The following is a 16784-nucleotide window of genomic DNA, read 5'->3' as shown; positions in this document are numbered from 1 at the left end:
GAGCACTAAATCTCGCAGCCAAAACCTCACCGCCCGAAACCTCGTGGACCAAAATGTCGTGCGACGAACTCTTACCTCGGGAAAACCTCGCGGAACGAAATCTCGCTAGAACAAAGCCCTGCGTTCAATATCGCGTGGGAGGAAATTTCGCCATAGTAATATCTTCAATGCAGAATCTTGCTGTATATATATCCTTCTTTAACGGACACCTCCATAATATGGACAAATTTCTTGTCTCGATAAGAATGTAAGTATTATTATGGGACAGATCCCTTTGTTTCACGGACGTGCTCAGATATGGATCCGGACGGTGCTTTTCCTCTTCTTCCTTCTCCCAGCAACATGTTACTAATTTGCTATTTTAGCTCTTCGAATGTGCAGGAACTATTTTAAGTTCAACAGAAAACTTCTTTTCTTTTTTATTTTGCAGCTTACACATAAATCTGACTATAGTACAAAAGGAGGATAAAATTTATTTCAAATAGTTCAGTCGCTTTTAAGTGATGACATCGATTTAAATGCAAGGAAAAACTATAAAAATTACCTATTCCTTTTTGCTGAATTTTGAAAAAGAAAAAGAGAGAACCTCAAGCTTGTTTCCACTCTTTAAAATTAATTTATATAGAGTCTCATCGTCTTAACTTAAGGGATTAGCGATAAACTACATTTCCGGCATAAAGTTTGAACGCCCTATGGATCCCGTAATTCACTGTCATCAAATAAATTAATTAAAATATGTTGGATGGATAACATTTTTCCTGAGTTGTGCTCATTTTGAGGTTATATATCCAATAATTTTTAACCTTTATTTTTATATCGGATTATTATTATTGTTATTATTATTATTATTATTATTATTATTATTATTATTATTATTATTATTATTATTATTATTATTATTATTATTATTATTATTATTATTATTATTATTTTGACTACATAATTTTTATATTTGAACAATTCCGACAAACATAATGGTAAGCGCCACTTCCGGTAAAACTGAGGTATTAGGTCAATAGATAGTGATTAAACCACAAAACAGTATGTAGGTAATTTAATTTCGAATATAGAAATCTAACGGTTGATGGCAGGGAAAGCTTGTTTGATATTTGTCGTTACATTGAATTACATGATAGTGAACTTTCTTTCGCAGTTTAGTCGCAAGTTCAAAACTATTACATATATTATGTTTCGCCGAGTCACTAATATGATGTTATGGTGAAGCTTTTCTTTTTTCATGTTTGAGATTTCGGCCTGCGAGTTTTGAACCCAACGATATTTGGCCCAAAAAGTTTTGATCAAACGAAATTTCGGCTTGTGTGATTTTGGGCGGCAAGATTTTGTTCACGCGTGGTATTGGCTCATGAGCTTTCGGGCGGCTAAAATTTAGCCACAATAAATTTTAACATTAATAAATAAAATTCTAGATACTGGAAACGAACTACTTGAACAGGCTATCCTATTATTACACGATTTAACTGTAACACTTTCTTAATTACAGCTTATACTAAAGTGCAACCAACACTGAACTCGAAACAGTTATCAAGTCTTGAAACAGTGACTGAGTGATTGTATTTTATATCAATCAACTGTATTTCGTATTAATGCGGGCCATATCTAGAAGTCTAAAAAGTGACATATTGAAAAGATGTATAAAAATATTAATAAAGATTGTACAAAAATGAAAACTATACAACCAATTTAGAATTTATGAATAACACATTTATTACATATTTCATACAAAAATCAATAAGACCACTCATTTAACTACCTACGCACAATACTTACTAAAAAGGATATAATTTGTTAAAAAACAAAATATGTGTGTCATTCATGAAGTACTTTATTCAAAGTTTCAAAGAAGGTAATAATGTATTGTTTATCTACTTTATTGAAAGTTTCAAAGAAGGAAATAATGTATTGTTTAGCTACTTTATTGAAAGTTTCAAAGAAGAAAATAATGTATTGTTTATCTACTTTATTGAAAGTTTCATAAAAGGAAATGATGTATTGTTTATCTACTTCTTACAGAATGATTATAAACTACTCAGGCAGCGTTCTACTTATTAAATTTATTGTTGTTGCAGGTCCAATGAATACCTTGTTATGTTGGAAGTTGTTTCAACCGTTGAGTAGATTGACTTATTGTGCTTATCTTGTGCACTATATGATCCTAATATATGAAATGGGAACAATTAAAAATCCGATTTACTACTCGACTTATTTAATGGTAAGTTTTTAGAATTTATGAACATTTTTCCGGTTCGTTTTCTGTTTGCCAACTAACACTTTTTTCTTTACTAATCATGTATTTCTATCTATATATACAGGGTGTTTCAAGACAACACCGACAACGTTTGGGAGGTGATTCCTGACACCAAGATAAGACAAAAAGTATAGAAAAACTTCGGTGCACAAATGCTTTCTTTCGGAGTTAGAGGGTGCCGGAAACATGAAAAAAATGAACTTTAAAGCCCTTAGCTTCAAAACTATATAACCTACCGTAGTCGGGTCAAGACTTTACTTAGGAACTAATATGTGCCCTATCCAAAAATCCATGTTTCAGAATCCTAAGGTACTCACGCAACAATTTTTAAAGAGGGAGTTTGACTACGGGCATATAAATTGAAGTCCTCACAAACTACCTCTATAAAAATTGTTGTGGAAGTACCTTAGAATTCTGAAACATGGATATTTGGATAGGGCGCATATTAGTTCCTAAGTAAAGTCTTGACACGAGTACGCTAGGTCCCATAGTATTGGAGCTATCAACCTTTAAAATTGAATTTTTCATGTTTTCGGCAGCCTATAACTCCGAAAGGAAGCGTTTGTGCATCCAGGTTGGTCTATACTTTTTCTCTTAATTTAGTGTCAGCAATCACCGACCAAACGTTGTCGGTGTTGTTTTGAAACACCATGTATATAAGAGCCATTCTCTCTCTGTTGGTATTATTATTATTATTATTAATAATAATAATAATAATAATAATAATAATAATAATAATATCCACCGTGTTAATATACAAAATATATGTACACGATTAATCTGAACTCAGTTTGCATCTTTTATAAAAATTGTAGAAAAATATTGAAATTTTGTTCATTTTAATACTTATTTTGACACTCACTAATTCTCGAGATCGCTGAGATGGATAGTGACATTTCCTATTCCATTTAAGTCCAAATTCTCAATAGGTGAGGGTAGTGGATAGAAAAGAATGGCATATGCAAATAATCGAAAACGACTCATATTGGTATTTAATCCATATTTTCGGGGTCAATGAGATGAATAGAGGCACTCGTTTACCCAGAAGTTCAGTCGCATCACCACGGGGATATAAAATACGTATCCTAAGGAGAAAATGGTTCAAATGGATTACATGGACCTATTCTCAAGGTGCAAAGTAGTCGCATTTCAGCTAGTGTTTCATGTAAAGAAAATAATAACTCTCCACATAGTAATATAGAACAAAATTATATTTTCCCTCTCAGTTATCTGTGTTATTCACGAAAGACTTTAAGACAATTGAATTTATAGTTGTAAAACATGTCACTATATTAGGGGATAAAGTGAACTTGCAACTAATATGTGTTAATCACAAAAAAGACAATTGAATTTGTAGTTGTAAAACATGTCACTATATTAGTCAGAGGATAAAGTGAACATGCAACTGATCTGTGTTTATCACAAAAGATTAGTTGAAAGTTCATTTTATTCTGTGACTAATATAGTGACAATGTTTTACAACTATAAATTCAATTGTCTTAGAGTCTAACTACATCAAAACTTTGGGAAACCTTCGTAGGTCGCCTAAAAATTCGTAACTCAACCAAATGTCACAATTTGTAAGCTACTGTTACAAACTTAATGGTATGCCAATAATAAAATAATTAAATTATTTATATTTGACAAATGAATAGACATCACTCCAGAACAATACAGTACTTAATTGAATTGGCCTTTTTTATTGAAATGGTAGAAAGCTTTTCTATTGCAGTTTTCCAGACACAGTAATAACAATGTGGGGTAGTTACTTATGTAATCTTCAACAATAACAATCATTTCGATCATCAGCTCTCATTACATTTCACGTTCTGACTCTAACGCCTAATTTCTCGCAGCTACAAAGTTACATCCTTTCCCAAGGTGCATTTCGCCAGCCCCCCCACCTTGGAGTTTCGAAAAAAAACCTATGCCAATCGTTTTGTGCTACGTTTGTGCCGGAATGTACCGCAAAAATTTTCGTTTGTACCACTTCCGGTACAAAGTTATAATAGTTTTAAAGTGGGGGGCTGGGGAAACGGCAGCCCCCCCACCTTGGAATTTCGAAACGAAACCTATGCCAATCGTTTGTGCTACGTTTGTGCCGGAATGTACCGCAAAAATTTTCGTTTGTACCACTTCCGGTACGAAGTTATAAGGGTTTTAAAGTGGGGGGCTGGGGAAACGGCAGCCCCCCCACCTAGGAATTTCAAAACAAAACCTATGCCAATCGTTTGTGCTACGTTTGTGCCGGAATGTACCGCAAAAATTTTCGTTTGTACCACTTCCGGTACGAAGTTATAAGGGTTTTAAAGTGAGGGGGGGGGCTGGAGAAACGGCAGCCTCCAAACTTCGAATTTCGAAACAAAACCTATGGCAATCGTTTGTGCTACGTTTGTGCCGGAATGTACCGCAAAAATTTTCGTTTGTACCACTTCCGGTACGAAATTATAAGTCATTTAAAGTGAGGGGCTGGAGAAACGGCAGCCTCCAAACTTGGAATTTCAAAACAAAACCTATGTCAATCGTTTGTGCTACGTTTGTGCCGGAATGTACCGCAAAAATTTTCGTTTGTACCACTTCCGGTACGAAGTTATAAGGGTTTTAAAGTAAGGACTGGAGAAACGGAAACCTCCAACCTTGGAATTTCGAAACAAAAACTATGCCAATCGTTTGTGCCGGAATGTACTGCAAAAATTTTCGTTTGTACCACTTCCGGTACGAAGCTATAAGGGTTTTAAAGTGGGGGGGCTGGGGAAACGGCAGCCCCCACCTTGGAATTTCGAAACGAAACCTATGCCAATCGTTTGTGCTACGTTTGTGCCGGAATGTACCGCAAAAATTTTTGTTTGTACCACTTCCGGTACGAAGTTATAAGGTTTTTAAAGTGGGGGGCGGGGGAAACGGCAGCCCCCACCGAGGAATTTCGAAATGAAACCTATGCCCACTCTTTGCACTACTTTTGAACAGGAACGTTTCGCTAAACTCTTTTCTGTACCACTTCCGGTACAAAGATACGAGAGTTTCAAACTACGGGGCTGCCATTTTCATACCCCCTCTTAATTTCGAAACGAGACCTATGCAAATCGTTTAACAACATTTGTGTCGGAATGTATCGCAAACATTTTTGTTTGTATCACTTCCAGTACAAAAGTATGACAGTTTTAACTTTTACAGTTCAAACTACGGGGCTGCCGTTTCCAGAACCCCCCATCTTGGAATTTCGAGATAAGACTATGTCAATCGTTTGTGGTACGTTTTTACCGGAATGTACCGCAAAAAAATACGTGCCTGAAGTTGGCCCCCCACCTCTTCCAAATTACACCAAACGTTGCACATCGTTAATGCATCGTTAGTGCACGTCAGTGCATTTAGAACTAACGTTAGTGCTATCAGCGTTTACGAGATATTGAAGATTTTGGTGGGGGACCAACTTCATATGAAGTTAGCCCCCCACCCATCTTTATGCAGACAGATTTTCACTAAACATAGCGCATCGTTAGTGCATCGTTAGTGCACTTAAACACACTAAGCACTACCGTAAGTGCTACCATATTTTGGGATTTATTCAAGATTTTCGGTGGGAGGGGCAACTTCAGAAATATCAAATTCTATACAAATAGAGGTAGAAACATGGGGTTGACGGTAATCGTTAGTGCATTGTTAGTGCACTTAAACGCAATAAGCACTAACGTTAGTGCTACCATATTTTGGGATTTTTTTAAGATCTTTGGTGGGGGGCCAACTTCAAAAATATCAAATTTTATACAAATAGAGGTAGAAACATGGAGTTAACGGCAATCGTTAGAGCGTGATTAGTGCACTTAAATGCACTAAGCAGTAACGTTAGTGTTACCACATTTTGAAATGTATTCAAAATTTTTGGTGGGGGCCATTTTCAGAAATATCAAATTCCATACAAAGTGTCAGTATTTTCAGGAATCAGTAACGAATGCACTAATTACTTTGTTAGTGCTTGAAGAGGGCGCAAATTCACGCTGACCACCAAAGATATTTTACTTGTAGCACCTACACTAATTAAGCACTAATGTTAGAGGTTGGTGCACGAAGAAGCACTAACGATGCACTAAGGATTGTACTGGAAATGATTTTTAGTGCTTTTTAATTTGGCAGAAATTTGACACAAGAAAAAACTGCCCTTAAATTTCTTATGTGAGTTTCCTGAGATGTAACTGGATATAACTACACTAATAGTGAAGCACTAACGAAAACGGCTCTAATTTTTTCGTTATTGGTTGAAGTGGGGCGCCAAGTTCATGAAAGCTTCCAAAGGTTTTTTTACTTGTAGGACCTACATTAATGAAGAACTAACGTTAGGTTTTAATGCACTAAGAAACACTAATGATTTCAGTAGAAGAGGTCTTTAGTGCTTTTGATTTTGGCGGAAATTTGACGCAATTAAAAATTCCACATGAATCTCTTATGGGATTTTTGTGGCATATAATTGGCCATATCTATATCAATAGTTAAGCATTAACGGAACTATGAGTGTTTTGCAGAAGCGCTAACGATACATTAACGAATGGACTTATTTTTCGTTACTGCTTGAAGTGAGAACCAAGTTCACGCTGGCCCGCAAAGGTTTCTTACTTGTAGCACCTACACTAATGAAGCACGAAACTTAGGTGTTGGTGCACTAGGAAGCACTAATATTACAAGGAAAGAAAACTTTCGAATTTATCGTGAACTTAGCCCCCACTACAAGCACTAACGAAAAAATTAGTTTTATACGTTAGTGCATTGTTAGTACTTCTAGAAGATACAAGTAGTTTCGTTAGTGTTTCACCATTAGTGTAGAAATGGCCAATTATAAGTCTCAAAACTCCCATAAGAAACACATGGGGAATTATTCATTGTATCAAATTCCCATCTTATTCAAAAGCACTAATTACCTCTGTTAGTGCAATTGTTAGTGCATCGTAATTGCTTCTTAGAGCACAAACACCTAACGTTAGTGCTTCATTAGTGTAGGTGTTACAAGTAAAAAAAAACTATGGGGAAGTCAGCGTGAATTTCGCACCGACACTTTAAGCACTAACGGAAAAATAGTCCAATTCGTTAGTGCTTCTATAAAGCACTAACAATTTTGCTAGTGCTTCACTATTAGTGTAGTTATGGCCAATTACATATCACGAGACTCACAAGAAATTTAGGCAAATTTTTCATTGAATCAAATTTCCGCCAAATTCACAATCACTAATGATCTCTTCTAGAGCGATCGTTAGTGCATTGTTAGTGCTTCTTAGCGCATCTACACCTAAGGTTAGTGCTTCATTAGTAAATGTGCTACAATTAAAATACCTTTTGAGGCCAGAGTGAACTTAGCGCCCCCACTTCAAGCACTAACTAAAACTTAGTGCCATTCGTTAGTGCATTGGTAGTGCTTCTGGAAAACACTAACAATTTAGTTAGAACTTCAATATTAGTTTAGTTATGGCCAATTACATGTAACGAAACATAATAAATTTATGGGAAATTTTTCATTGCGTCAAATTTCCGTCAAATTCAAGAGTACTAATGATCTATTCTAGTGCAATCGTTAGTGCATCGTTAGTGCCTCTAGAAAACACTAACAGTTTCGTTTGTCCTTCAATATTAGTGTAGTTATGGACAATTAAATGTCAATAAACTCCTATAAGACATTTATTGGGAATTTTTAATTGCATCAAATTTCCGCCATATTCAAAAGCACTAATGATATCTTCTAGTGCAATTGTTAGTGGTTCTTAGTGCACCAACCCCTAACGTTAGTACTTCATTAGTGTAGGTGCTACAGGTACAATATCTTTGGAGGGCACGGTGAACTTGCGTCAACTTCAAGCACTAACAAAAAATTAATGCCATTCATTAGTGTATTGTTAGTGCTTCTAGAAAGCACTAAATGTTTGTATGAAATTTGATATTTCTGAAGTTGGTCCCACCAGAAATCTTGAATAAATCCCAAAATATGGTAGCACTAACGTTAGTGCTTATTGCGTTTAAGTGCACTAACGATGCAATAACGATTGTCTTTAACAGGCATGTTTCTACCATTATTTGTAAAGAATTTGATATTTCTGAAGTTGTCCCCCATCTAAAATCTTGAATAAATCCCAAAATACTGTAGCACTAACGTCAGTGTTTAGTATTTTAAGTGCACTAACGATGCACTAACGATTGCCGTTAACTCTATGTTCCTATCTCTATTTGTATTGTATAGAATTTGAAATTACTGAAGTTGCCCATCCCACCAAAAATGTTGAATGAATTCCAAAATATGGTAGCACCAACGATATTGCTTAGTACGTTTAAGTGCACTAACGATGCACTAACGTTTGACATTAACCCCATGTTTCTACCCCTATTTGTATAGAATTTGATATTTCTGAAGTTGACCACCTCACCAAATTTATTGAATAAATCCCAAAATATGATACCACTAACGTTAGTGCTTAGTGCTTATAAGCGCACTAACGATTCCCGTTAACTCAATGTTTCTATCTCTATTTGTATTGAATTTGATGTTTCTGAATTTTGCCCCCCACTTTAAAACTATTATAACTTCGTACCGGAAGTGGTACAAACGAAAATTTTTGCGGTACATTCCGGCACAAACATAGCACAGACGATTGGTATAGGTTTTGTTTCGAAATTCCAAGTAGGGAGGCTGCCATTTCTCCAGCCCTCCCACCTTAAAACCCTTATAACTTCGTACCGGAAGTGGTACAAACGAAAATTTTTGCGGTACATTCTGGCACAAACGTAGCACAAACGATTGGCATAGGTTTTGTTTTGAAATCCCAAGGTTGGAGGCTGCCGTTTCTCCAGCCCCCCCACATTAAAACCCTTATACCTTCGTACCGGAAGTGGTAGAAACGAAAATTTTTGCGGTACATTCCGGCACAAACGTAGCACAAACGATTGGCATAGGGTTTGTTTCGAAATTCCAAGGTTGGAGGCTTCCGTTTCTCCAGCCCCCCACTTATAAACCCTTATAACTTCGTACCGGAAGTGGTACAAACGAAAATTTTTGCGGTACATTCCGGCACAAACGTAGCACAAACGAATGGCACAGGTTTTGTTTTGAAATTCTTGGGTGGGAGGCTGCTGTTTCCCAGCCCTCCCACTTTAAAACCCTTATAACTTCGTACCGGAAGTGGTACAAACGAAAATGTTTGCGGCATATTCCGGCACAAACGTAGCAAAAACGATTGGCATAGGTTTTGTTTCGATATTCCAAGGAAGGGGTTGCCGTTTCCGCAGCCCTCACATTAAAACTCTTATAACTTCGTACTGGAAGTGGTACAAACGAAATTGTTTGCGGTAAATTCCGGCACAAACGTAGCACAAACGATTGGCATAGGTTTAGTTTTGAAATTCCTAGGTGGCGGGCTGCCGTTTCCCCACCTCCCCACTTTAAAACCCTTATAACTTCGTACCGGAAGTATTACAAACGAAAATTTTTGCGGTACATTCCGGCACAAACGTAGCACAAACTATTGGCATAGGTTTTGTTTCGAAATTCCAAGGTTGGAGGCTTCCGTTTCTCCAGCCCCCCCACTTATAAACCCTTATAACTTCGTACCGGAAGTGGTACAAACGAAAATTTTTGCGGTACATTCAGGCACAAACCTAGCACAAACGATTGACATAAATTTTGCTTTGAAATTCCTAGGTGGGGGGCTGCCGTTGGCCCAGCCCACCACTTCAAAACCCTTACAACTTCGTACCGGAAGTGGTACAAACGAAAATGTTTGCGGTACACTCCGGCACAAACGTAGCACAAACGATTGGCATAGGTTTTGTTTCGAAATTCCAAGGTTGGATGCTTTCGTTTCTCCAGCCCCTCCACTTCAAAACCCTTATAACTTCGTACCGGAAGTGGTACAAACGAAAATTTTTGCGGTACATTCCGGCACAAACGTAGCACAAAGGATTGGCATAGGTTTTGTTATGAAATTCCTAGGTGGGGGCTGCCGTTTCCCCAACCCCCGCTTTAAAACTCTTATAACTTCGTACCGGAAGTGGTACAAACGAAAATTTTTACTGTACATTCCAGCACAAACTTAGCACAAACGATTGGCATAGGTTTTGTTTCGAAATTCCAAGTTTGGAGGCTGCCTTTTCTCCAGCCTCCCCACTTTAAAACCCTTATAACTTCGTACCGGAAGTGGTACAAACGAAAATTTTTGCGGTACATTCCGGCACAAACGTAGCACAAACGATTGGCATAGTTTTTGTTTCGAAATTCCAAGTTTGGAGGCTGCCTTTTCTCCAGCCCCCCCACTTTAAAACCCTTATAACTTCGTACCGGAAGTGGTACAAACGAAAATTTTTGCGGTACATTCAGGCACAAACGTTGCACAAACGATTGGCATAGTTTTTGTTTCGAAATTCCAAGGTTGCAGGCTTTCGTTTCTCCAGCCCCCCTACTTTAAAACCCTTATAACTTCGTACCGGAAGTGGTACAAACGAAAATTTTTGCGGTACATTCCGGCACAAACGTAGCACAAACGATTGGCATAGGTTTTGTTTTGAAATTCCAAGGGTGGAGGCTGCCGTTTCTCCAGCCCCCCCACTTTAAAACCCTTATAACTTCGTACCGGAAGTGGTACAAACGAAAATTTTTGCGGTACATTCCGGCACAAACGTAGCACAAACGATTGCCATAGGTTTTGTTTCGAAATTCCAAGTTTGGAGGCTGCCGTTTCTCCAGCCCCCCCACTTTAAAACCCTTATAACTTCGTACCGGAAGTGGTACAAACGAAAATTTTTGCGGTACATTCCGGCACAAACGTAGCACAAACGATTGGCATAGGTTTCGTTTCGAAATTCCAAGGTGGGGGGCTGCCGTTTCCCCAGCCCCCCACTTTAAAACTATTATAACTTCGTACCGGAAGTGGTACAAACGAAAATTTTTGCGGTACATTCCGGCACAAACGTAGCACAAACGATTGGTATAGGTTTTTTTTCGAAACTCCAAGGTGGGGGGCTGGCGAAATGCACCTCCTTCCCCACGATCCTTAACTACCTTGTTGCTATGTAATTTTGTACTTTCTAGAGTCCTTCTTACGAAGGTTGAACGTTGCATCTTCTTGTATAGGAATACTTCCTATTCTTTTGGCGTAATACTGGAGTAGTTGCTAACGCTCTCGCCTTTGGTAGGAGCAGTCACGGGTTCAATTCCCGGTAAGGACACTCGGTCGAAAAAGTGTAGCAGCTTTTTCAGGTCAGCCATCTTGAAAGAGGTTTTTAATGGGTTTCCCTCATTCACACCAGGCAGATACTGGGATGATATCTAACATAACAGTCCCTGGTCGCTTCTTTCCTTTCCCAATCCTTCCTTCCTTCCCTCTTCTCGGATAGTGTGATCGTCGAAGGACGTCATCCCTCAAAAATGACGGACTAAATGACCATAAGGTGCCGAGAGCCCAGAAATCTAAATCCTAGTCCTAATCTTATGGCGTAATATCCACGTTTCAATTTCCTTTCCTTAAACAAGTTACATTGCCATAATAAATTAAATAAAACAGATATTTTATATACTTTGTAATAACGTTCATATTTGGAATGTGGTTAAATTATTTCTTGTATTTTTTACTTTGATTTACAGGCTATCAGCTACATAGGAAATTTAGTTTTAATTGTCGCAGTAGCAGCACTACTCTCGCTGACGTTTGAATCTCCAATTATTGTGCTTGAAAAATCTCTTCTGAAAGGAGGTAAACTTATATAAATACATTTTGTCTTATTTTTTCCTAATTAATTATACAATATAACAGGAATTACTGCAACTAATTATTAAATTGTGTTACATTCAGTTCTTACAAGGAAATGGCGCAGAAAAGAATTGCTACATTAGACATTATTTCACCCCCTTCAAGTGGTTTTAGCAAAAATGTTAAGAAATCAAAGTTTTAGCTCTGCACGAGTTGGAGGCGTCCAGAAAGTTTCAATTTGGTAGGACAAATCCATGCTGAGATGTTCAAAACAACGTAAACGTCTAAAATCGAAAAAAACACGCAAAATGGCGTACACAGGAAATTTGTGCACAATGAGGATATGCTAAAACGATGGCTATATCAACTGCCACGAATTTAGTTACAAAAATAGGATATGTTTTAAGCCCTTTCCACTGGAAAGCAATATGACCTTCAGACGAAACCACGGCCATACTGGAAGGAGTGGCATCGGTGTTATGAATACACACCATTGTTTTCGAGGTGATCAGTTTTACTTATTTTTTCTTAATTCCGACAATGTATAACTTTACGCATACGTTAGAGATACACCACATGTTGGCATAGTGCTGGCCCGATATGTGTATTGAATTTGTGCATACATATACAGAACTAGGAAATAGTCAAGGATCTATATATATTCTCATGTAAATTTATATATTGTAAAGTAAAATGTTTGGGAAGCTATAAATATCATTCTACGGAATGTAAATTTAACGTTAAATTGTACTAAATCTTCTGAACCCTTCTTGAATATACTATACTATAATATATATATATATATATATATATATATATATATATATATGTGTGTGTGTGTGTGTGTGTGTGTGTGTGTGTGTGTGTGTGTGTGTGTGCTAAATAAAATCTGATCCGTTTCCGTCCGAACAAATTGGATTTCTAACTTGCCACCAACGATCATCCTTGATGTGATGAGCGTCCATATGGGCCATTGCGTGACATCCTAGTTTCTACTGCTGCAAACTATGTTGCAGCTAAACCAGGGATATATGAGGCACCTAGTATCAAAAGCTGCAATATCCATTTTTTTTTACCGAAATTGGGTTATATACGTATATTGCTTGTTATATGTTTGATCTAAAGGAATTCCATGACGCGTGAATATGGAGCTTCAATGTACGTTTTGCAAGATTACTCGAAACAAAGCGAAATGGATGTGGGGGATTTTGATACTAGGCGTCTCATAGTGCCCCACTCCTACCTGTAAGCTTTCCAGAGGTCAGTTTCTGTGAGAGCCAGAAGCCATTTGAAATATCGAGAGATCCAGTAATCCATGCCATTAGGTCCTGGACTCTTACAGGACTACCATCGAACAGAATATCATGGATTCCAGTTGTAGTTGTCATGCATCAGCAGAGAGCCAGCGATCTTTTGACAATGTGAATTGAAGGTTTGTTCTGGTGCAGTTCCACACGATATGGTGTTTTGTCTGTGTAAACTGGAAATGAGAGAAACTATAGGTAATAACAAGCACTGATTTTGACATGTTTTTCGACCTTATGAATCTTGAGCTTCCTGTTGCAGCAAAAACCAGTATAAAGCTATAAAACACCTTCGATAAACTTTATTTGCGTTTACGCGAAAAGTTGCATCGATTTTTACATGAGGTTCACTTTACCTTCTCTCAGAGAAACAAAGGTCATTGTTCGGGCGCCATTTTATGAGAGTAGCGGGGTTAGGTCCCTGTGAAGGTCTTAGCCATTTTGTGAGTGGTATTTCGGGTTCGTTGTCAGGTTATTTAAATAGATTGGGGGTTTTCCCCGAGTACCCACCGTTACTGACGAGACCACGCGGTACGATTACGACTGAACTTCAAGTTTTGAAAAAAATCGTCCCAAATAGCATTCGTTCGGGTAATACACATATCTTGTGTAGCCTAAGGAAGAATCTACCAAAAAATAATAAAAGTAACCTAATCACGCAATGGTTGTCTAAGAGATAAGCGTGATATTGTACAGTTCTGCATTAACATCATGATCTACAAATCAACATATAATCATCACAAGCACTTCATCATATAATCAGCACAAGATCTTACCTGTAATATTTTCATCCATAGCACATTACGAATACATTCCATCAACAAATGAACAACAAAGCACTAATGACATATATTAATGACATTATATATGTAAATTAGAGAATTGATTTTTACACTGATCTTGGTAGAATAAGAACTTTAAAATAATATGAAAGATATCGACTTATTTCTAATATTTCACATTTGCAAACAACACTAAGATTTTACACAATAACTATATATGATGTGGGTGGTTTCACTCGCTGGCCCATATTTCAACGAAATACGGTCGCGTAATTGAAAACGAAATTAATATCAAATGATGCGATAATGCGGAAATCTTCCATCTATCGGTGAAAAGTTTCAAATTTCTTCTCCTTGCTGCTACTTTCTTATTCTCAGACAATTATTATAATCGTCTCCATTTCAACGTGATACTCATCACACCATCACCGCCTTTTGCTCCTTTTCGCACTAATTGTGTTAGAAAAGGTGGAAGAAATTATGATTAATGATTCTGAATTTTACATATTAACGATGATTTCAAAGAGTAGCACAATATCTAATGACACTTTATAAAACACAGACAAGAACATTGTCATTTTGGTCGCGTACTACTGCGCAATTTCTGGTAGGAGAGTTGTATATCTTTCTCTTCGATTACAGTACTTAAGACGCATTGTCCGCCTCTCTCACATCAACATTTTGTGCGGACAAAGAGAGCGGGTTGATACGAATGCTACTGGGATATAGTTCCCATAAAACTGCACATTATTATTTAACATTTTAACCAATTAAACACCACTAAGGAAAGTGAATATCTATTAATTGAGTAACTAATACGTAAATGTTGGATAGTTCACTATCAATCAATAATCGAACATATCGATACCTTGGACAGCAGACCGCGTAAGTGTGAGTGAGGGAACGAGTAAATACCTTCCCAAATAAGGTTCGGCGAGAGGTGCTGAAATGTATTTACAAGAGAAGCACCTTCTAGATAAAAAAAATTCCATAGTTTCGCTCTTCTGCGAATTTCGACTGGCTAAACGCTAATTCCAAGATGTCCTCTTGTGTATACGAGGGTTGGTTAAAAAATATATAGCTTTTAGCGTTACAAAGTTAACAGTATTTCGTGGCTCGAATTGTTTCGAAGTCATTTGTGTAGATCCATGTTTTGTCCATTATTACAACAAATTTCAAGTAGTCACCAAATGAGTGGCTCTCGTACAGACTTCTGCCCTTGCTCTTTCCCTGCGCTATTTGCAGTTGTGTTAACGCATGCATGCTGGCCTTGTTGGCAGTTGGCAGACAGGATTAATGATGATTTTGGAATTCAGTGATGATTATGCCACATGCAACTGTTTGGCTATAACATGCTGCGGCAATGAGTTTTTGGAGACCGTCATATCCTGGATTTTTTTTTTTTTTTTTTTTTTGTGCACGTTTTGGAGATTCACTGACACTTTGAATGTCATTTTTCTTTATACAAGACCTTCATTGTGCTACAGAATAACTAAGGACTGAGTCACGTATGGGTACAGTTTTCTTATTCTGTGAATCAGGTATGGCATGTAGCTATCTGAACGTTATTCTAATGGAAACGGTTCAGTATGTCTATCATTTCTGCGTTATCTCGTTAGATTATAATTTATTCTCTTGATCCACCATTATCAGTATCATTATTATTAATTGTGTTTATAAATAAAGTTTCTCTTTCTTTTAGGTAAAAATGAAAGATCACAACCCAGTGAAGAACAACCTGAAGACAACAATGCTATCACTCAAGCTACTAAATTGTCCGATTTGAATCAACTCAGAGATAAAACTAAATTTGAAGAAGTTTAATATTTCAAAATGTTATAAGAGTTCCCTCGTGTCTAAGCGGTTACCGTATACGTCTTCACGTGGGAGACACGGGTTCGATTCCCTCGTTAAGCTGTAGGTCCACGTCTCATATTGCCCCAGTGCTTAAAAGACCGCTAAACTGAAACTCAAATCAAATCAGAATGTTTTAATTTCACTTGAAATCTAGAACAAGATTATGTTGTATACGATTTTGAATAGATGAAGCAACAATATACCACCGATCTTCTTGATGCTCCATTCCCAATAGAAATACAAATTTTTCCCGCAATACGACAAAAGTGGTTCCAACGTGTCTACCGCTGCCAGTTGAAAGCTATTTTCATATCGCTTCCTATTTGGGCTGTCTTCTGCTACCGTATTGTTGATGCAATTAGTGATGGACAATCAGGTTATTTTCCCTGAATCGATTCTCTTCAATCATTTTCAATCCTTTATTTCCCATAAGTTGCATGATACATTCAATCCTTTCTCTGGATCTGATCTCTTGATTCACATGAATTGAATAGTTCCGGGTTTTCATATGGTTTTCCAATATGATTTTCGTTTTCGCCAAACGAGTCACACCACTTGTGTCAACTGAATCTATTCCAAAATTGGTTTAGGTACAAGAAGTGGGAATAAGTAGAAGTATATAAGGTGTAATTGCTATGTTTCGAGATATGGGCAGATAGTTTATTTGTTTCCTGATTCCTTGCACTTGTAAAATGTATACAAGCAAGGTACAAAAACGAAGATGAAATATTTGGTTTTATCCACTCTTGTGCAGTGGGTTCATTGTATCAAACCCTTTCATCAAGCCATATTTCCCTGTTTTGTAGTATTGCTTTCGTCAGATTCAATCCATATCAGTCCATTGATTAAATCCTCGTCT

General features: G+C 37.2%; 1 protein-coding gene across 1 annotated transcript in view; it reads left to right on the top strand.

The window, feature by feature from the left end:
* The window catches only part of LOC145670116 (nose resistant to fluoxetine protein 6-like), a 61711-nt gene extending 45819 nt beyond the window's left edge, over window positions 1-15892 (top strand). Inside the window, exons 11-13 of the mRNA XM_081738485.1 lie at window positions 2088-2230; window positions 11877-11985; window positions 15771-15892. Coding sequence (XP_081594611.1) covers window positions 2088-2230; window positions 11877-11985; window positions 15771-15892 — 374 coding nt within the window. The remainder of the gene's footprint in view (window positions 1-2087; window positions 2231-11876; window positions 11986-15770) is intronic.
* Window positions 15893-16784: the final 892 nt, after the last annotated feature.

The sequence above is a fragment of the Thermobia domestica genome, chromosome 14 (assembly GCF_964235325.1).
Source record: "Thermobia domestica chromosome 14, izTheDome1.hap1.1, whole genome shotgun sequence".
NCBI classification, from domain to species: domain Eukaryota; kingdom Metazoa; phylum Arthropoda; class Insecta; order Zygentoma; family Lepismatidae; genus Thermobia; species Thermobia domestica.
The sequence above is the reverse complement of the archived record's forward strand: the minus strand, read 5'-3'. Positions and strand labels throughout refer to the sequence as shown.